Source organism: Urocitellus parryii, chromosome 8 (assembly GCF_045843805.1).
Source record: "Urocitellus parryii isolate mUroPar1 chromosome 8, mUroPar1.hap1, whole genome shotgun sequence".
NCBI lineage: Eukaryota > Metazoa > Chordata > Mammalia > Rodentia > Sciuridae > Urocitellus > Urocitellus parryii.
Window position 1 is genome coordinate 9,189,541 of NC_135538.1, and position 21,956 is coordinate 9,211,496.

At 48.8% G+C, this 21,956-nt stretch overlaps 1 protein-coding gene across 8 annotated transcripts in view; it reads right to left on the reverse strand.

Moving 5' to 3' along the window:
- Window positions 1-21,956, reverse strand: part of Synj2 (synaptojanin 2) — an 87,172-nt gene that overhangs the window by 8,287 nt on the left and 56,929 nt on the right. For all 8 annotated transcript variants that reach the window (XM_026393803.2, XM_077801578.1, XM_077801577.1 and 5 more), the window contains 15 exons: window positions 21,745-21,894; window positions 21,506-21,671; window positions 19,575-19,766; window positions 17,186-17,267; window positions 16,323-16,463; window positions 13,975-14,167; window positions 11,420-11,578; window positions 10,055-10,211; window positions 8,893-9,010; window positions 5,547-5,765; window positions 5,368-5,446; window positions 4,661-4,829; window positions 3,923-4,093; window positions 1,863-1,997; window positions 193-305 (listed from right to left, as the gene is read on the reverse strand). In XM_026393803.2, coding sequence (XP_026249588.2) covers window positions 193-305; window positions 1,863-1,997; window positions 3,923-4,093; window positions 4,661-4,829; window positions 5,368-5,446; window positions 5,547-5,765; window positions 8,893-9,010; window positions 10,055-10,211; window positions 11,420-11,578; window positions 13,975-14,167; window positions 16,323-16,463; window positions 17,186-17,267; window positions 19,575-19,766; window positions 21,506-21,671; window positions 21,745-21,894 — 2,244 coding nt within the window. The remainder of the gene's footprint in view (window positions 1-192; window positions 306-1,862; window positions 1,998-3,922; window positions 4,094-4,660; window positions 4,830-5,367; window positions 5,447-5,546; window positions 5,766-8,892; window positions 9,011-10,054; window positions 10,212-11,419; window positions 11,579-13,974; window positions 14,168-16,322; window positions 16,464-17,185; window positions 17,268-19,574; window positions 19,767-21,505; window positions 21,672-21,744; window positions 21,895-21,956) is intronic.

The window sequence follows — 21,956 nt, forward strand, 5'->3', positions numbered from 1 at the left end:
CCTTGGGGATTCATCCAAGGTGACTTTCTGGTAGAATACCCTGTACAACCACTTACAATCTACAAGAGTTAGGGCAGATGGGAATGAGGTGGTAGGCAAGGAGAGGGGCAAAGAGAGATCCTGCAGATCTCTGGGGCAGGCTGGAGATGTCTGAAATGCAATTGTTTCTTGGAGCTGAACAGAGAAACTCACGGGTTGCCGAGGTGCTCCAGGCAAAAGTTTTGCTGCCGGCAAGATTGAATACTGCCCATGGGTGCCGGAGGAGATGGATGCATCTGAAGCTGACTTTTTCACCATTAAACCAGCTGCAAAAACCAACAAGGGCAGATCTCAGCCTCAGTGAAGTCACAAGTTGCCAAGGAGCTACAAGAAAGCTGAGGGAGGCAGTTGTGCAGGCAGATGCAGCTTTGGCTAGGTGTGGGTGCTGGCGGGGCACAGAGCGCATGCCCAGCATGCGTGAGGAGTTTCTCTTCTAATTCTCTAACAGCTTGGTCTATTAATGCAGATTCTCTGCAGAAGCATGATTTGGACAAATTTGAATATAATATTCTAGGGGCGGTTCTAATTGGATATAAAAACTAATTGATTTTTAAGTGGTTCAAAACACACTATCATTACCAGGTCCAAATTTTTTAAATGTCTTGAGGAAAACAAAAAAAATTCCCAAGTCAGAGAAATAAACTATGTAACATTATGTTTATAGCCATTAACAAGTCCTCTTTAAAAATATTCAGTGACACAGAAAATGTGTTTCATTAAATGAAAGACAATCAAGTGAAATAGAAACCAACTTTGCTTACAAAATATTTTTAAAGTTATGTGTAGCTACAGATATATGTAACAGAGAAAGGCTGAAAGTATTTTGGTTAGTAACTTATCTGTAGGTAATCAAGTGAATTTTTAAATTTGATTCTTCACAGTTCTCTATAAAACTTTTCACACTTACATGATTGTTAAATTTATCTTCATTTTTTGCAATTCTGGAAATTGAACCCAGTGCTTCATTACTACTGAACTACAGCCCCCAGTAGTTTTATTTTTTTTAGACAGGGTCTCACTAAGTTGCCCAGATCAGCCTCAAACTAGCTGGGTTTACAGGTATTTACCACTGCATCTGTTATTTTTTAAGTGTAAACCCAAAAAAGCAAAACTACATTTCAAATGCTATGTGCTCCTTGCTTGCCATGGATCACTATCGTGAACCCAAACCTGAAAGGGAATGGTTGTGGAAAAATCTACATCTGATTGTCATATTTTTTTGGGGGGGGGTAAAAATAAACTGCAGTGGTAAAATGAAAACTGATCAAAAGAAAGCAGGCAACAGCTGTATTTTGAGGTTATGAAGACAAATTTGATGGGAAAAGCATTGTTTAAGGATCGAGAAGAAAACCACTTCCTGTGTGACTGGAGCCAGGGAAGGGCCCATGCTCAGTGGGAGGAGCTCAGTGACAGGGGTCTGGGATCATGACCTGGGTTAGAGGCATACATGTTTGGCACCTGGGCTTGCTAGACTCCTAAGCAGCAGAGAGGGCCAGGCCAAGGAAGCAGCAGCCTGACTCTGAAAAGCTAGAACAGTCCCTCTTCATTAGGCTGCGGTGCCAAGTTTCCATTCTGAAGGTTTCCATTTGAAGGCAGCTGAAGGCAGAAGCAGCGTACAGGACGGACAGCTCATTTGCCACGAGAAAGACAACTGCCTGTACTATCAGTATGTCCTGGATTTAAGACAAAGATGCCCAATGCAGGGAAAAGCATGGGGGGACTCGGTGGCTGGGAGGTTGTTTAGTGCTATTTTTTCAGTAGCAGGAGATGTGTGATTATCCCCAGCAGGCATTGTGGCAAGCCAAAGTCAAGCAAAATCTTACTTGGAGGGGGGGGTCTCTGCGGTGGGTGAGGTGGCCGAGGCCTACTGGGAACTGACAGAGACCTGCTTGGAGAACGGTGGCGGAAATCTCCGATGGCTCCCAGCTCCTGCTCTAACTCCACCAGGTCAGCATCGTCTGAAGGATATGGCGGGTGTAAATGGTCAGACAAGAGCCTGTGCACAGAGGCCACCTGTGGCAGGCAGAGCTACCCAGGACAATGGAGGGCCTCAGCAGGAATGGCACCCCTTCCTGATGGGCAGATGCATCAGTGCCCTCTTGGAACACCAAGTCAATCCTGGACAGTTTGTTTTCCAGACTTGAGAGACATTAACAAATTTTAAAGAGGAGGCCTGTTTCCTTCTAAAACAATCAGCCAGAATTCCACACAGAGGAAGGAAAGTTTTCATTCCTCACTAAAAAGTGATCACTGTTTTGGAGGCTGAGAGCATTTCCCTTTCTCTGCCAGCCTGGTGGCCAGAGCGTGGGCTGCCACCTCATGAGTGTCAGCCATCTTGACTGGCCTCACATCCCTTCCGAGAAGCCAAGAGGGGCCTGTGGAGGTGGCTGCCTGTGGCTCATGACGTAAATCCAGTTACAGGTCTTTTCTCCTACACCATGACATAGCCCCTTATATTTCATCTTTGGCTCAGACACCCTGTCCCTCAAACCCAACAGCTCAAGCCCATGCATCTGAGGCGGAAACTGGAGTAAAACAGGTTCCAGCGGAATGGCTGAATACCTGCGGTTTCGGACATACCCACCTGGTGCTCACCAGGGGCCAGGCTGCCCAGGGTCCTTTTGCTCTATTAATTTCTTCATTCAGAGGCAACTGTGTTCACTCCTGGCCTGGCCCCCAGGGACTGCCCAAATAACAGCTGCTCCTGGTAAGAGGCCACCTCTTCTGAAGAGCACATTCCTGCACCTGCCTCCATGCCAGGGTAGCAGCCTTTCTGCATGAGCAGTGCGCACAGCCACCATGACTGCGACAAAAGCTGCTGCCTCTGTGTCGGGTAGCATCTGCTGGACTTAGCTATGCATCCCATCCACTGAGGGAATGTCACAAAATGCCAGATTTCCAGGATCCCATCCAAATCTCTACGGTGGGACTCAGCAGTCTCTAACTTTAAAAGCTCCTGTGGTTCCCAGGAGGCAAGCCACTGTTCAGTTTGGGAACCATTGTCATTTGGGAACACGGGGGTCTTTGCATTTCCTGGCAAGGCACTTCCCTAGGAGGTACCTTAATTCAATTTCAGCCCTGTTTTCTGTTCCTGGGCCCAGTTCAAGGGGCCCAACACATGGCCAAGTTAGAGCTGTCCAAGTAGGGACACGGTGACTGACACTGAATGTGTTTCAGACACCTTCAGGATGGAATAGACTTAATCCGGTCTAATGCAGAAATATGAACTACCCTACTCGCCAGCCACGTAACACCAGTTGTCTTTAAAACTTATTCAAAAGAATTACTCTAGGGCTGGGGTTATGGCTCAGAGGTAGAGCGCTTGCCTTGCACGTGCAAGCTCCTGGGTTCAACCCTCAGCACCACATACAAATAAATGAATTAAAAAAAAAAAAAAAAAAGAATTACTCTACACTTGAATCCAGGGTATGCAGTTCCATCCAGTGACCTTTTAGTTCCCCTAAGTCTAAGATGACATAATGCTGTTGCTATATAATGTAGCTGTATAAAATATCATATTATGTGAATGGAACAATATGTCAAGTTGTAGATGTTAAGTCTCTCTCTTGAAGGATTGAATTACAAAAGTTTCAGGATGAAAAATCACAAATGTAACCACACTTGAGAACTGGGAAACGGGAATTACAGAGGAAATAGGCATTACCCTGAACCTGGTGTTACAGGAGTACAAGCTGTAAAAAATTAAACACCTAGAGGAAATCAGCATGAGGCTACTGGATTCCTGCCCAGAGCACAGTTCTACACTCTCTGCCTTCCTGGGCCTCTGCCAGGACTGCACAGGATTGCTGGCACTACCTAGCACTGCCTGCTGCGAGACAGGGCGACACGGTCTCCTCCCATGTGAGGAAGGAGGCTGAGCTACCTTTGTACGTCGGGTGCTGCTTTTTGGTTAGTGCCGGAGACTTGCTGGCAGGTGCCACCGCTGTAGTGCTGGGGGCATCAGGAGGGTCGTCTCCCCCCAGCTCACTGTCTGAGACCACGGGCTGCACGAGCTCATCCACCAAATAGTCTTCATCATCTTCGAGAACATCCCCTGGGAGGAGGATTGGCCCACAATGAGGTAAAAACAGTCCGGCGCAAGGGCCTAGCCTCTGGACAGTGGGTCTTCTGGCTTGCACCAGGATGCTGCAGCCCACCTCCTGCAGCCGGGGTCTCGCCTCCCTGGCTCCCACTTCCACTTGCACCCACAACCCCAATAGTGTCAAAGCTAATTTTTTTTTCCTTTTTCTATTTTATTTGGTGCTGGGGATTGAACTCAAGGGCCCTTTTACCACTGAGTTATATCCCCAATCCCTTGTATTATTTATTTTGAGTCAGGGTCTTGCAAAGTTACTTAGGGCCTCACTAAGTTGCTGAGGCTGGCTTTGAACTCATAATCCTCTTTCAGCCTCCCGGGTCATGGGATTATAGGTGTGTGTCACCACACCTGGCTACAGCATGGTGTAAGTCCAAATGTCTCTGAGTCCCTTTACCATTTCCTGCATCATCCCTAGACATGAACAGTGGATCACATGGATGTGACACTCACACTTCAAATGTCCTCCATAACCCTTCCAAATAGGAGCAACACTAGCCTGCCCCTCCTCGAAGGGTCACTGACCTTCTGATTCATAGTCTAGGCTTGTGAAGTCAAAATTTTCCTCCAGCAAACAGGAATTGGCAGTGGGGGACACAGGAGCCATGCTGTCCCGTTTTCGAATGAGCTCCTCTCTCAAACCTTTCAGCCAGTCCTTTGTCTTCGGTCTAATCTTCACCGCTCTGCCTTTCACCTGTGAGGACAGCATGGTAAGTGAAAAGAAATACCAAAGTCATAGCACAGCCTGTGACCAGGTGCCCCTTTCCTACCTGTGCACCCGGCACAGGCCGATCTTCATGTTTAGCTGAGAAAAAACAGGGGTACAGGCCCCAGGTGGAATCAACACAGTTTTCACATTTGGTCTGAATAAAAGTTTGCCCATCATCACCAGCTTTTCATTCCGCGCAAATTTAAAACCAGAATTTATTAAAATGGAAAATACCTATGAGCCACATGTCCCAAAACACATACTGAAGAGAAGGAATCTCTCCTGCACAGAGGCAGGGAAATACACTAAGACTTCAGTGGCAGCCAGATTCTGCAAGTAGCCAGGACTGTCCCATAACACCCGAGAACCATAGCCAATCCTAGCTCCTTCTCCGTGTGGCACCTACACACGGGCACAGGTCCCCACAGGTTCAGCATGAGCCAGGCCCGAGGAAGGGAAGACACAGCCATGTAGAAGTGAGATCAGTCAGACCTGCTCCATGGTGTGACCCAGTGCCACTTACCTTCATGCCATCCACATCCAGGACGCTGAGGGCTGAGTGACTGTCTGCAAATGTCACCAGCATCTGTCCTTGGTTGATCCTGGAGTACATGAGAGAAGCCTAGTCACAGCCTGGAACCACCTGGCAGCCCTCCCAGATCCTCCCACAGCCGGGAGCCCATGTCTGAGGGCAGTGGCTACCTGACAAGCACAATTGTCCCAAAGTTCCCCAAGGTCTGCATGAGTTCAGCCCGCAGGTCCTCAGGAAACTCGCTTTTCTCTTCTAGGGTTGGCGACTGAAGGTTTACAACAACGGTGGCGTCCAGGGGGCCCTGGAAAGAGGACACTTCCTGGAAAACCCTCTCCCGAGCACCCACGTCGACTTCTTGTACTTCCACCTCCACGATGGCCAGCACGGGTCTGCGTCAGACAGGAAGGGAAGAGGGCGAGAATGGTTAGCCCGGGCAGGTATTGCCCAGTGATATGCCTGGGCCCGGTCCCCCAGAGCTCTGCCACCAACAGTAATATCAGCCTACAGATCCGCAGGCCGGCTGCACCCTAGCACTTAGTCTTCATCTCTCCCCCATCTTCGTATCATCTCCTGGCATTTCTAAGTATGATCTGAGAGAGGAAAGAAATACCACAGTGCCCTGAGAACATGACCCAGAACTTAGAAAACCACCAGTCATCAGCCAGGACTCCTCCCCTGACAGTCCCTGGTGCTGCCAGGGAGGGGGAGGGGCGGGTGGCGGTGCACATGGTGGGGGTGCCGGCTTTTCACAGGACTAGCTGGCAATCTGTGTCACAGATCTCAAAACCATTCATGTCTTTTGACTTAGCAATTGAATTTGTAGGTCTTTATTCTAAGGAAATGACCAGAGAGGCAGACAAAGGTTTATGTACAAGGTTGACTGTTTACAGCATTCTTGACAGGAGGGAGGGAGGAAAGCCAGCTACCATGCCCTAATGGGAAATGATCCTCAGTCACGGAAAGAGACACAACCACCCAACATGCAGGAAAGAACACAGCACTGCTGTGATTCCAACACAGGGACAAAAATTAAGAAAATCCCTTATGATGAAGAAAATCCCTAAGTAATCTTATTGAAGACTTTTTTTTTTTTAAAGAGAGAGTGAGAGAGGAGAGAGTGAGAGAGGAGAGAGAGAGAGAGAGAGAGAGAGAGAGAGAGAGAGAATTTTTAATATTTATTTATTTTTTTTAAGTTCTCGGCGGACACAACATGTTTGTTGGTATGTGGTGCTGAGGATCGAACCCGGGCTGCACGCATACCAGGCGAGCGCGCCCGCTTGAGCCACATCCCCAGCCCATTGAAGACTTATAATATGATATTAAGTAGAAATTATGAACTAGGATAGAAGAAAGCGGCAGGGCTCGGGGAGTAGCTCAGGGCTGGAGCACTTGCCTACCACATGTGAGGTTTGATCCTTGGCACCACAACAGAAAAGCTGGCACGGTGGCACACAGTCCAGTCCCAGCTACAGGGGAGGCTGAAGTGGGAGGTCACTTGAGTCCAGTAGTTCAAGACCAGCCTGGGTAGCATAGTGAGACCCCGTCTCCAAAAATAAAGTTATGATAATAAAGTGGCGATCTTTAAAACCAGAGAAAACTACAAAAAGTAAGAGATACAGTGGGGGCAATATTATCCTGTCCTCCCAAATTTATATCACTATGTGTTATCATTATGATGATTTTTTTTGCATCTGGAATCAGGAAAAAATATGACTGAGAAACTGTCACACAGGGACATGACTAAGTGAGTGATTTTTAAAACACATTAGGAGAAACCCTTCCTGGAGGAGACCATGCATGCGTGAGTCACCAGGGCGTGACTGGGTGAGAGCAGGAGGGGGGGAGCCAGGTGGCTTCATTCATGCAGCAATGACAAGGAATGAACTCATTCTCCGCACATGCAGCCATCAGGGAGCCCTCCAGAGAACCTCACCACAGCCACCACCAGTCCAAAGCCACCACTGGAGCTCTGCCCCCCGCCCCCCGAGTCTGCTGGGCTGATAACCAGACCTGTGTCAGGTGATGCCCTCTGCAGCTCAGGCATGGCCCACCCACAGGGCTCCACAGGCTTGGTTTTCTGGTCTGTCTCGTCCCTGCAGTTCTTTCCGTCACGCTCTGCCCCGCCTCTATTATCCTGGACTCTTGGTGCTGCCGGGCAGGTGCCCCAGGAGTGCTCTCCCTCAGACATCCACAGAGCTCATGCTCTCATTTCCATCAGGCCTCTGCTCCGAGGCCTTCCTTTGATGTGGGTAGAAGACTGAGCCTGGCCTGACCCTACTGTATTCTTCCTTGCACTTAGGTTTGTCCCTGTAGAGAATTCCATGAATCTTTGTTTATTACTTAACCCTAATGCCAGGAACAAGGTCTGGCACATAAGACCCCTCAATAAATGGTGGTTAGATGAAGGTTTCTAGATCCACTCCTGAACTAGCGAACCCAAGTCATACAATTGAAGATTTTCAAGATTTGTGTCTAGGGCTGTAGGTAGTATCAGGATTTAAATAATTCAGAAGGATCTAAAGATTTAGATCTACTGGCTCACCACACCTTCTCTTTCTTCATTTCTTTCCTCAAAGTTGAAATCAATAAAATAATTTTGGTAGCAGCTATGGGAAGATCAAATTCCTCCTTACCAACCCTCAAAGGCCACACTTTGCTGCCTCTCGCAAGATGTTCCACAAGGCTAATCTCCCCGAGCAGCTGCCACCAGACCACTGCCCTCCCTGCCATCTGCTGCTGACTTCCCTCCAGAGTTCAAGGTGCCTGAGGCCAAGCAACGCTCAGAGGACCTAGTAGCTCTGGATCCAAGACGTAAAAACCCTGTGGTGTCTGTAATAACAAAATACTAGAAAAGCCATATGTGGTGGTGCACGCTTGTAATCCCAGCAGCTAAGGAGGCTGAGGCAGGAGGATTACAAGTTCAAAACCAGCCTCAGCAACTTAGTGAGGCCCTAAAAAAAAAAAAAACTGGAGATGTGGCTCAGTGGTTAAGTAACCTCTGTGTTCAATCCCTGGCACCAAATATAAATAAACAAATAAATCACTAGAAAAAATATCCTTTAATAGGTGAAGGTCTAAATTCTATGCATCTGGCTAGTAGAATTCTGGACAGCACTCAAAATGAGCCTAGATGCCTGTATCTTGGAAATAGTGATAAGCAAGTAAGATTTTCAGCAACATCAGTTAAGAACAATTAAAAGCCATGAGATAGAACAGGTTGTGTCTTTGAGACTTTCATAAATAGTGTCATTTATGATATAGAGCAATGGCAATAGAGCAATGGCAATAATGCTGCCAGTTATTAATTCTCAGTGGTATTTGTTTTATTTTTTGTTCTTTAGTGTATTTTACACACATGCACATACTCTCACTCTTCCCATATGCCCGCGCGCGCGCGCTCTCTCTCTCTCTCTCTCTCTCACACACATACACACACACACACATGCATACCTTTAGGGGGAGAGCATGTCTGCTGCCCCTGGGGAGAAAACACTACCTTCTCCTGTGAGAGCGTACCTGTGATCAGATGCTTGTAGCTCTGCTCGGCCATAGTACTTAAGGGTCCCAGGAGACCAGGTGTGTCTGACTTTGGTGTCTCCATCTAGACCATTGTCTAGAAGATTGAGTTCTCCAGCTACTCCATTCAAGAGGTCCACATGTAACACAGAATCATATCAATATACATGAATGCAATTACAAACACCTGTAGCAGGATTCTGTCTCAAACCACCTCAAAGCTCAGGCTCATTCACTTTATCCCCTTGAACTTGAACCTGGGTTCAGGGTGTTTGGGCCCTGGGGTTAAAGAAGTTCCTCACATGCAGGTTATCCTGAACAGTAATGACCATAGCCACCTACCACCCTCCCAGGTAGGTTAACTGTGAGCATGGGGTTCAGCCATCCCTGCTGCCCAATCCCCCGACTCCTGCCAGGGCCCAGGAATTACAGGTGACCGGCAGCCATTCATATAGAGGCATGGAGACCAAGGAGCCAGGATTCACTCTAGACAGCCTCAGTGCCCTGGGGCCAAACGGATGTTCATAAACTTAACTGAAGGAATATTTATCTTTTTTATCGGAACATGTGGTTTCCTAGCCTTGAAAGCTCAGCAAACATCTCTCCTAAAATGTGGAATTGTTTACAGGCGCTCTAACCTCAAGTAAACTTCACTTCCCAGTTGGGTAGTAATTAACTGTTCAAAACATACTTGGCAACTGATTGATTAAAAAAAAAAACAAACTCTCATTTTTATTGTGTCTTGCTCATGTTCCATTTGGAATAGAGGCTTTAAGGAGAAAAGAGCTTGGTCAAACAAAATGGGCCAGGCAAAGGGCCTGAGGGAGGGCTTGGGGAGGGGAGAGGGCCCTGATACTTCCCTCCTCCTTTCCCAAGACAGCAGGCAAGGGCGCAGGGCAGACGCAGCCACCAGGGAGGGATGGGGAGACCAGACAGACCTTTTCACAGGTCACCATCTCCAGAAAGAGGCCAGAAGGGGGCTCCCCAAAGCTCGCTTCCAAAAATCATTCTGGGATGAATTTTTTTTGTCATTTGGGTTATTGAAAAACATGCGATTTGCAAGCAGTGGAGTGCTGGCTGAGTGAACGCATTTTTTTCCTTTATAGTGTTTATCGTCTGACCCCCCTCCCCACCGGCTCTTGAATGTGCACATCCTACTCACCTGTTTTATCAAAAGGACGCTTCTTCCTCCACCACAGTACCCTGTCTGTCCAGGCCGGGGTGCGGCATTTGTCACTGGTATCATAGGCAGCAGAGCCCACATCGTACTTATAGGTGGGTCCAAAGTTAATTGCTCCTTCATGGAAGTCTTTAAAAATCTATTGGGGAAAAAAAAAAAAAAAAACACAAGACCACCTTTCAGTGAAAAAAAAAAATGCACATTCCAGAATGTTCTAGTCCTAAAAACTAACAATCTGTCATATTTGCAAATTTGTCTTACACTGGACATTAGTGTGCTTTTCAGGGGACTGAAATGCAATCCTCTACTCATCTTCCGGCGGACACACCGTCATGCTACCTTTGCTTCCCTCCCTTGTACCCTCCAGCCAGGCCTGCTCTCACCCCCTAAGAGTCAGGAGAAGAGCACAGGGTTTGTGTGTGCATCTGCACATCTCCAGACCCGTGCCTCACAAGGCCTGTGTTGGTGCTTGTTAAGTAAATGGACTGAGCCCACAGAAGCACTGAGAGAGCCCAGCTTCCCTCTCTGTTAAGCTCTGGATCTGGCCTTGTGCCCTGGGAAGGCCCCAGAGCAGCACTCACTCCCTCCCTCCCTCAAGTGCAGAGGGGAAGGAATGAGAATACGTAGGAGGAGAAAAAGAAAACCTCGTCAAGGAAGTCTGGGGTGGCCACTCATCCACCCCCAGCAATCCACTCACTGACAGGGCCCTAGGCGAGAAGGCAGAGTAAACCACAAAGAGTGCCGAGTCTTGCTTTTGGAGAGAGGCCTTAGCTGCCCTCTCCCCACATACTCCACCAGCTTCACTCTCAAAAGGCCAGTGGCATTCAGACGTATTTCCATCTCCGCCTAGCCTGCCAGGGAGCTAACAGACACAGGAATAGGAAACAGCATTCTCTGGAGAAGATAGATTTGGGATATCTGGAAGAACTGAGGACAGGTTTTCTAGCTATTTCTTTTCTACTTATGCCATGGCCTAAGAAGTCCCTAAAATTGGCAAAGGTAAAGGAGGGAAGAGGAGACTTGCAGTCGGACCTTCTACCACTGGGTTAAATGCACTCAGGAGGCTCTTCTACAGAAGAACCTTGGGGTTTGAGAAGACACAGGACCCTGTGTGTGGCCAGCCAAAGCTCATTCAAGAGAGACAGAGTGTGGGTGAATGGATGCTCCTGTTTCCCTAATTTCCTAAGCCCCACGTGTTTTCTACAGTATCAGAAACACCATTAAACCCACTCAGAACTTAATTTGCTGAATATTATCAGTACAGGCATTTAGTAGGATTCCACATTGGAACAAGGATATTATTCTCATCAGAACAGCTGCCAAAAAGACCTTAAAGTCACAACTTACTTTTCCACTTGATTTCTGCAGGTGTAGTTGATCAAATTCCAGAAGTTTCTTCCAGTCTTGGCGTTTAACAAAATAGAAGACTTCTTCATAAGTGAGATCAATTCGGTAGTTGAAATCACCACACCAAAACACATAATCGTGAGAAAAAACGTTTCTCCCCTAAATTGTAAAGAAAATCATCATCGTTGTCTCCCATCCTCGAGGAAGGTGGAGGGGAGGGAATGAGGACGAGCAGAAGCTCTTTTCTTAAGATGGTTACTCTTAAGTTTTCCACTAGAGCCTTTCACTTTGACCAATCCCATGAACCTACTGAGGATTATACATGCCTCGCTTTTGTCTTTGCAGTAACAGTGCTTGAGTGTTTAGACAAAGCTCCAGCCCCAACAGGAAGCACAACTGTCAAGTGCAGTCCTGGGGATCAGGCCCTGCTCCTGTTGCCTGCACCACAGAAGCATTGGCCAAACGTCAGCGTCATGATAAGATGAAAGGAACTAGTGGAGGTGCCAAGAGTGCGGCTTCTAAAACCCCACGAACCACACCTTGGGGCTCTCCGTTCTTCCTGCCCCTCAGCACATCCTCCCCCAGTCATGTCTGGTGGCCTGCAGTCTCCAGCTCAGCCCTGGAGCCCTTTCCCGGTCAAAATGATGGCAGCTGCTGTGCAATGGCTGTCTACAAGGGCTGGGCTCTGTTCCGGTATACCTCATCCCCGCAGCAGCTCCTGTGCAGCAGGTTCCACTGGATCTTTTAGACTTAAAAAATTCAGCTAACACATGGTAAAGAGGAGACTGGAACCCAGATCTGCCTCGCTCTAAAATTCATTTCTGTTCTCCCACTATGTGGTGTTCCTGCTCCTCCCACCCCACAGCAATCACCTGAACAGAAGGTTAAGATGATCACAACCAAATAAAACGAGTGTCTAGACGGCCCTGTGCAACGGAACTTTCTGCAGTGATGGAAACATTCTTTCTCAGCTGTCTAATGCTGGAACACTGGCTACAGGCCAGTGCACACTGAGCATTTTCAATGTGGTCAGTGCAAGTGATATTAATTTAAATAGTTATTGTGGCCAGTGACTATGGTATTGGGTACCAGCAGTACACAGAGTTAACTTATATACCCTCAGTATTTCTATTGTTAAGGGGGGGTGGGGAAGAGCCATATTATAAACTCTTATTATTTGGAATGTGTCCCAAATATACTGTTTCGAAATGGTACTTTATTTTTTTTTTGAACTTTATTTATTTTTTTTAAAGAGAGAATTTTTAATATTTATTTATTTATTTTTAGTTATTGGCGGACACAACATCTTTGTTTGTATGTGGTGCTGAGGATCGAACCCGGGCCGCACGCATGCCAGGCGAGCGCGCTACCGCTTGAGCCACATCCCCAGCCCCTCGAAATGGTACTTTACAAGTGAGATGGGTTGGACCTTTTTTTAAAATTTTTTTTTGCAGTGCTAGAAACTGAACCCAGGACTTTGCACATATTAGGTGCATGCTCTTCCACTGAGCTATGTCCTCAGCCACACACACACACACACACATACACACACACACACACACACACACAACTTATTTTGTTTCTTCTGTAACTTAGAAATTAAAGGAATTTTTGCTTTGCATATTTGGGCAGCCCAGTCAATAAGATGCCAGTTTTAGGGGATCTGTTCTTGTAGAGAAGAGCTCTAAGACCCATCTAGCCTCTCTCAGATGCTGGAAAAATCCATGGCAACAGCTGAAATGTGCCCTCCCTTTAGGGAATAGGGGGGCTGTATGTGCACCAGGATGAAGGGGAGTGTGGGAGGGAAAACATGAAAATTTGAACATAAAGTCCAGGAATGGGGATGTAGTTTAGCAGTAGAGCTCTTGCGTAGTGTGCTGACCCCTAGGTTCAATCTCCAGCAACACACACACACACACACACACACACACACACACACACAGTCTCCAGCTTCAGCATAAACCCTCTGGCCCACCACTAGAGGGCAGTGCATTATTGGCAACCCCAGGGCCAGTCAGTTATGATTCCTCAGTAATGATTTCCTGGATTTGGAAAAGGAAGTTCTTAATCCAGTAACACAAGATGATTGTGGATCTCAAGAACACAATTTCTTTTCTTTTTGCTACTAGACCTAGGGCCTCATGCGAGCTAAGCACACACTACCACTGAGCTACATCCCCAGCCTCAAGGAAACTAAATCTTAAATTGTTTGGATTCAAATGTTCTTCACAAACTTGAACCAAGTATGGACACACTGGTTTTCCTTCCCCGTTCCATCACCCGAGGTAGAACACTGGAAAATGCACCTAAGAAAATCTAGGCTATCTAAATGTCCAGGAAATAGAGAAGGAAGTAACGGGACACTGCGGAGCTGGGCTCCTTGGGTGTCCCTCTATCACACTATCTCCCATGTTCATCTCCCTCCCCCAGTATTAAGCCCTGGGTCAGGGATGCTCCCTGTGGTTGTACCCCTCTTGCCAGGCTCCTGTTGGCAGCTCAGAAAGCCACACACGGCAAACAGAGCAGGAAAGCCCCCCTGCCAGTCCACCACTCACCGCAGGGAAGGAGAGCTTGTGGGTGATCTCCCTGTAGTCCTCGTTCCTCTCCTTCACCTGCGACTGCCCAGCTGTCAAGTGGCTGCAGATGAAGCAGAAGCTGGTGCTGTGGAACTGGAAGCGGATGCCCACGGCACCCTTGTTCCCTGCCTTTCCCCCCATGCCAGTCTTCACCGTGTCGATGGCCACGTCCCTGCAATAGAAGAGCAAGCACGTTCCATTGGCCATTGAAAAGTATAAGCCTATTTGGCCAGAGAAGAGCCCAGCAGCTGTGTGAGGCCCCTACTCTGAACCACGGCCCAGAGGTCTTCATCCACATCCTCTGAAGCCCAGAACGCAGCAACCAGCGGCCATCACTGGCTCCATGGCCAGGAGGCCGCTCCCTCTCAGTGCCGGTGGGCTGCGGAGCACCTTTGCCATGGCCCAGCTCTGAGGAGCTCCATACTCCACAAGCACACTGTGGGCGGCAGACAGCATCCCTGCATCTGCCCTGGCTCTCCTGTCACCCAGCCCCCCCACGCAGTTCTCATGTTAAGCACAGGAGGAATCCTCTGGGCTCTTGATGTGTCTCAAGAACAGGGAAACAGCCAGTCCTTCAGGCTGGCCTGGAAGGTGGTGGCAAACTGGCTTTCCCACACACAGGCTCTGGCTTGCATTACAAGGCCAACTCGGCATCCCACGAGCGGGCTTGCAGGACCTAGAACCACGGACCCTAAGCCAAGAGCGTAACATCTCCACGACCATGCCACAGATGGGGGCCTACTGGTGCACCCCTACCTGGGAGGCAGCGGGAAGTGACAGGGGTGTGAGCGGACAGGCCTGAGGCCAAGGGCAGGAGACTGAGGAGGCAAGTGGGGGGAGCTCAAGCAGGGTCAAGGAGGTCAGCAAGTCCTCTACCCTGTTCCCAACTCATGGTTGATCGCTAGTCTTCACCCTGAACTTCCCTTTATTAGCCTTTTCCCATGAACTTGGGATATGGCCAAACTGCCCCCATAACACTCTCAGAAGGGCAGGGGGACTTGAAACATTTCCTGAAGTTCTCCAAAGGGAATGATGAATACAGAGCCGCCTTGTTCTTCCAGGGCCACCACAGGGAGTACCCATGGTCCCCACCCAGAGGCGCTTGACTGGGTCTCATCCCACTTTAGTTGCTGAACCACTTGGGGGACTGGGTGTGAAACCCAGGAGCACTTTACCTGAGCTACAGCCCCATCCCCTTTCATTTTTTATGTATGGTTTCTTATTTTGAGACAGGGTCTCACTAAGTTGGTGAGGGTCTCACTAAATCACTGAGGCTGGCTTTGGACTTACAACCCTCTTGCCTCAGCCTCCCGCGGTGCTGGGATTTAGGGTGTGTGCCACCACACCGGACTCTGTCCCACTTGACCTAGGATGAAGGCCCGCCAGCTGCCTGGTGTCAGCAACGAGAAGGGCTGCAGGAAATCCTAACACCATGAAGGAGTCCAGGCCGCCATGGGAGGCTGCCCAGAGCTGAGGAGGCCTTTCCTAAAGGAGACGCCTCACCTAGGCCCTTGCCCTTCTTACACCACAAAGCTGTCACTCTGGAGAAATAATAATGAGAGCAGGAGACAGAAATGTGTTAAAGACAGGTTTAAACTTCCACCCAGGAGTTTACAAATGGAGCAGTCAGCTCGTGACCAGCGGGACATGGTCAACTTCCCAATTGGAAGGGGGACACATCCTGGTGTACCTGGACTCAAAGACCCACTGTTTTTAAAATCTCTAGCCTATGTCTTCAAGGCCACCTAGCTCCCTCTAACCTTATCATGTAAACCTCGAACAGACACCAGACACCGGTGGCCACCCGCCTTGGGAGCCCTCCCGCTGCGGAGCTCTGCTTTCTTTCTATTCCTTTAATTAATCCTGTTATCTTGCTCTCCCCTTTGTGTCCATGGATCTCATTACAAGACAAAGAACCAACACAGACCCTCCTGTTTTACAAAGGAGGTGAGACAGATTCCACTCGGAATTCATTCAAAATGAGACCAGAGGCTTGGCATTTCCTGAGGAGTTACTCAGCCCTTGCTCAGACGTTTCCTGTCAGTAAAATGCCAACAAGAAACCCCTTCCAAGCCCAGCACTGAGTCTGGGCGGTGCAGCTCCTCCTAAGAGGGCAGCTTCCTGAGCTGGGAGTTTCCTCTTGGGGCTTTTTAATTGCTAGACAATATCCTATTCAGCTTTTTCCTCGGGGCCTTTGTTCCATTTATCCAGCTATGGCAGGTCCCGAGTCCTGCCGTGGAAGGGCCCAGGGAGGGCAGAGGAGATCACAGACCAAGACACACAGACTCCCAGCCCCTCAGTCCCCATGTGTTTATAGGTGTTCTTACCTGATGAACGGAACATGGTACGGACGTACAAAGATATACAGACAGACGCCCACTAGCTGTGCCGAGGTCAAGAGGATGTACCTATGCGAGCGTGAGATGGCTTTCTGCAGCTGCTCGCCCCACATCTTCCTGTTGGTGGTACTGGGGAAGAAAAGGAAGGAAGGGTGCTTGCTCTTCAGGGTGAGCCGAAGTGCATCTCCCACCTGCCAACCCCGTGTGGTGTCGGGCCTGGCTTCCACGGGGGACTAGCTCTATATCTTCAATTGTGCCTTACCCATCACAGTGGCACCTTCCTCAGCCCAACACCCAGCCCAGGACCTTCTCATGAGAGCTCCAGTGTGTTGGTTTCTTTGTTCAGATAGTTACTTGAAATATAATCGGGTCCTTCGTTTGGGGGCGGGGGCACGGGGGTGGGGGGGATTCTAGCTGCTCTATGCCAAATGCTAATCCAGCATCTGGGGCCCTTCCTTTGTGCCTGGCACAAACAGAGTACCTCCTCCCGACCCTCACACTTTCTCACCTCTCCCCAGAAAGTGTGAATCAGCTGCCCTCCCTGCCCTGCCCTGCCCTGCCTGGCCTGCCCTCTAGGCTCACCCACCTGGCTCCCCAGGCTGCGTGGATCAGCTTCACCACATGGCCCAGGAGCACCTCAGAAAACACAGTGACACCAGCCCTTCCTGCCCTTTACTTACTCAGTAGGGACGGAGGCAAGGGGTAATGCACCTGTGCGAGTGTGGAAAAGGAGTCTAGCCAGAAGTAACCACACAGTCGGGGTCACAGGTTGGCCCTAGGAGACCTTGGGGCCCTGCTCCCCACCAGGCACCTGGCTCAGGGTTAACCTGCCCCCCACACGCAACCCTTACCTGGCATTGACAATATTCCCTGCGCTCAGCTCCACCATCTCTTCAAACCCCACGGCATACACATCAGTAGGGCTGCTGTCATCTGGGGACAAGGCAGGAAATGAAGGAAATGAGAACCACCAGGTCCTGCTTTCCTGGTTCACGAGGCTCCCCATTTCCCTCCTCAGGGCCACACCACCTACTGCAGGGGCCCACCCACCCGACCGCTCTGGGGTACCAGCCTCTAGAACCCACTCTCCCCTCCTCTCCTCTATGCTTCTAGCCCACATCACACGTGGCCCTTCCTTATGTATGTCCCAGGGTGTGGCACCAATCTCTCTGAACCTGTTTCTTTCTCAACAAAAGTGACCAGATGTTATTAAGAGTAAATCAAATAACTTGAGTAAAATACCTGACCCTCCTGCTAAGTGTCAAGGGCACGCCCTCCAAGCCAGACCCTGAAGTGGCTGAGGGGTCACACTGCCTCATGTTTAGTTTGTGCTTCCCAAGTACTTTCATAACACTGGGCACAGCATCACCTAGCTAATGCGAGACCAACATGGTCCCTTCCACGGGGACCATTTTATTTGGGTCTAGGCCAAGGTGGGTGCTATGCTGCTTGGGAACCATTCTGACAGGACCTGCCACAGAGACTCCTGGCTTACACTGATGCTTGCATTCACTGACACTCCCCAGTCACATCCTCTGGTACTCAGGTACTGGAGCCATCAAACCCAGACACGGTTCCTGCTGCAGAGCATGAGGCACCTCTTCCAGGGCTCCTGCAGGAGGAAGTGGCCTCTACTGGGAGAGGCCAACAGGCTCCCCACTTCCTGCTCTGCAGCCCCATGAGCACTGGCACTTCCAGCTGAGCTGGTGTAAAACATGAAGCTGCTACTGCTGCTTTTTTCTCTTTTTAAAAGGAAACACCACCTGTCCTTTGACCTGGCTAGCAACAGGAAGTTCAGCTCCATCCTTCTCCTGAACTTGGTGGCTTTCCAATGGGCCCACTACTGTCCACCTCAATAAAATATCCTGGCAAAGCAACCACCAACTTGCTGTAACTACCCACGTGTCCTCCAGGCAGGAGGAGGGTTGCTGTGGTACCAGGAAGGGGCTTTTCTCAGCAAGGTAGGGCTGACCAGTCCCAGCACTTGCCAGGCTGTCTGTGGAGTTCAGATGGCTTCTGGACACACCACCTGTGCCAATATGGGCCTCCCCCAATAAGAGAATCCAGGGGCCCTGACTGTGGACACTTGCTCCCAGGCAGACAAGAGGGTGTGAATGGCAGGACGGGATGTACATAAGGACAGGTCATCTCAGGCAAAGACCTGGTCAAGAGCCTCTTTCCAAGTCCAAGGATGTGGAAATAAGCAAGGCCCCCAAGTTAACAGTGATTGGGCAAAAGTCATTTAAGTCTTCAAACCTTGAGTTTTGAGGGCACTTAATAGGATCTTGCATGATAGATAATTTGTCAAGTTTGGAATTATTTTATTCTCAAAAAGTACACAAATTCACAACTACTTAAAAGTGGATGGATATTGCAGGCAGAGGATCACTTATCTGAAATGGCTGAAACCAAAGTGCTTCAGGTTTTAGATTCTGGAATATTTCCACATGCATAATGAGGTATCTTAGGGATGCAACCCAAGCGTAAATGTGAAATTCATTCATTTTATTTTATTCATTAATTTTTTTGTTGGTACTGGGGATTGAACCCAGGGGTGCTCTACTACTGAGCTCCACCTTCAGCCCCTTTTACTTTTTACTTTGAGATAGGATCTCACTGTTGCTGATGCTGGCCTTGAACTTGTGATCCTCCTGCCTCAGTCTCTGAGTTGCTGGGATTACAGGCATGCACCCGTGACTGGCTCATTTGTTTTACATACACCTTGTTTCCTAACCTAAAGGCAATTTTATACATTTTTAGTGCAGCTATGTTTTAACTGTGACCCTTCACAGGAGTGGAAGTTTCTACTTGATGTCACGTCGGTGCTCAACGTTTCAAATATCGGAGTATTTTTATTTCAGCTTTTAGATTGGGAATGCCCAACCTCGAGTTGGCTGGGGGAAAGGCAGGGATGAGACATTTATTTTCAGGCAGCAGCAACATCAAGTGCAGGTCTGCCTCCAGCAGCTCCCAACAGCAGCACTACCCTAGAGGCCCCATCTCCTGACAAAATTCTAATGACTGAAACCTAAGACATCTTTGCACATGAAGAGAAGAGAGACCTACCGTGATAACTCCCCAATCAGTAGGGAAAGGGGTCACATGGTTAATTTGCTAGGCAATATCCTAGAAGGTGCTTTCAAACATCTTAAAAGTGAAAAAGGCAAATAACAATTTCTTCCAGGCAACGGCTATTTAAGAAGTCCAGCCTGACATGGCAGGTTCCGTGGAATGCCTCACCCTGGATGTCGGCAGCCCCGGAGAGCTGGGGTGCGTCCAGCAGCCAGTCTGTGAGCTCTGCTGTCCCCAGGAGGTTGCTGCGAAACTGCTTCCCTCCATTCACATTCCAGGTCCCCACGGCGACTTGGATCCGCTTGAAGTTGGTGAATTCTGACTGACGTTCTGTCATAGCTCTTAGGATCCTGGGGGTCACTGTTAGGAGGCATGAAAAGTCACCTTTCTCTGCGGCCCAGACCTCAGGCATCCTCCAGGATTACAGGAGGGGCTCCCTGCCGAGAAGCAGGCAGTTCCAGAGCTTGAACACGTGGACCTCGCATGCTACCCAGGGAGGGGATGAAAGACCAAAGACACCATACCTGTTCTGCAACACAATTCACCCTCCACACCCTTCCCCAATGAGATCCACAGAGGGACATCCGGTCACAGGGAATCTCAGACACAATGGGAACAAGTCTCATCCTCAGCACTCAATCCATGATCCCACAGAAGAACAAGGCACAGATTTCAAGCAAGGGAACACTGCAGTGGACCATATAATTGTACACACACACACACACACACTCAATCTTTACATATATAACTTGAAATGTCTTCCCCAAACCCCATTTTGCATTTTCTACCTTTCATCCTGCATAACTGGTGTGTGAAAGGTGTGTGCAAAAGGTTCTGTTTTATTGTTCATTTGACCTTAAATTTAAGGCATTAAAAAAATCATGACATCATAATGTCTCCATTCTCTAGAGAACCAAAATAGATCCAGTTTTTACACTAGGGACTCGATTCTGATCCCGTTGGTCTTGCTGCTGGATGACCTGTGCTCTGCCACCTGGTGCTTTGCTCAGCTTCTCCCAAGAAGATTGATACCCAGAGCAGAAACTAAGCATCACCCTGGCTGTCAAGAGCCAAACAAGTGGCCCATAATGTAGAAGGGTAAGAGTAGAAAACACTTGGGAAGCCGCTTTGAACGTGGGCACTTCTCTTTCAAAAACACCAAGAATTTCCAAAATAAAACTTAAACATTTTTATGAGAAAAAATGCCGGGTCTCCCCTTCTTTTTTGTAAGACCTATAAATTTCCCAGGCTCCAGGGAATAAGAGGTCTTTTTAATTTCCCCAAAGGAACTTCCAGCTATTGATGGACTCTTGACAGTTTTGCTAAAACTGGATGTGTCCTCCCCACCCAGAAATGGACGGGGTCCTCTCCTCTATTACAACAGGGCTTTGGGCCAGAAGAGGACAGGCCAGGTTCACAGGAAGCTCCCCGGGCCACATGACACTTGTCAAGGGCACCAAGCATTCAGGGCACTGAGGAAGTTTCTGGAGTGAATTAGAATTTAGAGACATTGACTTCAGAACAGTATAGATGCACAGAGCCCTGCCATTTCCTTCCCTCCTCTTGATGTAGAACATAGTCCAGTTGAGAAAGTAGAAGAGACCAGAAGGCACAGGCTACTAGGAAATAACTACCCTCCATCACCACAGGCTCGCATCAGATCTATCCAACATATTCAATTCATGGATGGAAAATACTTGAAAAAAACTGCATAAACAATAAACATGTGGACTTTAAATTTGCCATGTTCCCTTAAACGATACAGTGTAACAGTATTTAAATAGCAGTTATATTGTATCAGGTATAAGTAATCTAGAGATTAAATATACGGTATGATGCCCACAGGTTATATACAAAGACTTTACTATATATATGTGTATTCATGTGTGTATATACACATATATGATGCTTAGGTCAACTGGTCAGATCAAGATACCACGGGTCAGAGGCCAGAAGTTCTGGATGAGTCTGCCACCCGCCATCTAGGATTACATGGTGCAGGCAGTGGGGCTGGTTAACTTTGCCCACAAACGCCAACTGCTCTGACGCAGCGTAAGGGCCATGGACACCCCTATGCAGGCAGAGTGAGAACTCATTACCCAGAAGGGCCGTGTTGTCCAGGAGCATCCTTCCTTTGTCTGTTGATTCCTCATGGTAGACATCTCCAACCAGCAGCAGCTTGATGGCCTCCTGCTTCACCCCATCAAAAAAGTTGGACTGGATGGTGCGAGACACAGACCGGGCCCCATCTTTCAGCTTCCCCACCTGCGCGAGCCAAAACACAAGTGTGAGAGGGGTCCACGAGGTTCCCCTCCCTCTCCACCTGGCTGGCTCCTACCTTGGCCTTCCCTTCCAGGGCCCTACTGCCCGTGAACACCTTGCTCAGGCTGTGCCCATTCAGAGACCACATGGCTTTAAAGGACTCCACAAAGCGGTCAACAATGGGTTTTGAATTCAGCCCTAGGCTCTCGAGCTGCAGATGAAGGACCTGGGGAAGAAACAAAGGACAGTCATCACTGACTATCTAGAGGGACCACCCCACACTCTTCC